The sequence below is a fragment of the Onthophagus taurus genome, chromosome 1, assembly GCF_036711975.1.
Source record: "Onthophagus taurus isolate NC chromosome 1, IU_Otau_3.0, whole genome shotgun sequence".
In the NCBI taxonomy this organism is placed as follows: domain Eukaryota; kingdom Metazoa; phylum Arthropoda; class Insecta; order Coleoptera; family Scarabaeidae; genus Onthophagus; species Onthophagus taurus.
Window position 1 is genome coordinate 40,163,963 of NC_091966.1, and position 1,408 is coordinate 40,165,370.

General features: G+C 28.8%; 1 protein-coding gene across 1 annotated transcript; it reads right to left on the reverse strand.

Annotated features, from left to right (window-relative positions):
• Positions 1-542: 542 nt before the first annotated feature.
• LOC111428597 (Pdrg1 prefoldin-like subunit) lies at positions 543-1,205 on the reverse strand. The gene is made up of 2 exons (XM_023064196.2): positions 931-1,205; positions 543-792 (listed from the first exon to the last, which is right to left on the reverse strand). Exons 1-2 carry the CDS (start codon positions 1,157-1,159, stop codon positions 626-628), a joined length of 396 nt encoding a protein of 131 aa, XP_022919964.1. The 5' UTR covers positions 1,160-1,205; the 3' UTR covers positions 543-625.
• Between the last annotated feature and the right edge of the window lie 203 nt (positions 1,206-1,408).

Genomic DNA, 1,408 nt, shown 5'->3' on the forward strand with positions numbered 1-1,408 from the left:
TAATTTGGGTTTAATTTATATTAAGCGAAACAAATCGGGACTTTTTTCTGCGTTTAAAAGAAAAGTTTGAAGTTGTTGTGGGTTATTGTTCAAAGACATTGTGACCTCAAAAACTAATTAACCACGCTTAAAAATTTACTCAGCAGTTTCGTATATAAATCGAAAATTAAATATTTTTTTTAATATAATCATAAATCATCTCCAAATAATTAATTAAAAATAAAATAAATTTCACTTTTACATTTACACAGAGACCAACGACCTGTTAATCGTCATCGTCCTCCGATACCATAACAACTTTCTTCACATGTAACAACTTAAATCCTTCCAGATTCCGCTACAAAGGTGAAATCGCTTTTTTTTCACCATCTATTTTAAATTGGCCCCGAGGTCAAAACGTTTCTGGCGCCGTCTTCGACTACTAAATTTCACCAAAGTCAAAAGACAAGTTCAAAGTCAAAAGGAAATCGAATATATTGTTTTTTGGAGGGGAATGATGCGGAAAACAGAATTAATTCGACATTAAGAATCAAAACAATATGCAAATTTACCAAAACCTACTAAAAATGTAGCTGATTTATTCAATCAACAAATATAATAATTTATTCCGTATTTTTGCATGGTTTTATTTAAAACCGTAGGCTTTGTGGATCGCATCTGCTTCTTTCCCAGTCATTGGTTTTAACCGAAATCCTTCAATTCCTGGTAAATGTTCTAAATCCCGCAATTTAGAAACATTATCTTTTATGTTTTCATATAAATTATCTATATCGATCGTTACTTTATCTATTTCTAAAAAAAAATAAATAAATTTAGAAACTAAACATTTAAGATATGCAACCAATTATACACCAACATGACATAAATGCCAAATAACCAAAATTTAAATAGTTCAATTTAAATATTAAACCGAAGAAATATTTAACGCACCTTCTTTTAAAATACCTCTACATTCCTCAACAGGTAATTGAACGTAAACAGATCCGACTTTTAACCAAGTTTTTCGTTCATGACAATCTTGTAAAGCCCTATACGCTTCTCTGAATTTATTTTGCGCGTTGGAGAGTTGCAATTTTGTTTCTTTTTGTGTTAAAATATCCTGTCCTAACTTTTCCACTTCTGTAAGATAAATAATAGATTTATCTAAATCCCCAGACATTATTTTAGGTTAACTTCAAAAATAAACGTGAAGTTGTTCTGTTGGTTATATCCGGTTAAAAGGAACTAACATGAAGTTCGCATATGTCGATTTTTTGCTATTTAATTAAAAATCGTTTCTTAATTTAATCAAAATCAATATATTTTTAAAGAATAATATACTTATTTCAATTTATCAAACGATAATTTTATAAATAAAGCTTCTTTGAACGCAAAATAATTATTTTTGAGGGAAATTTCGAATTTCCCG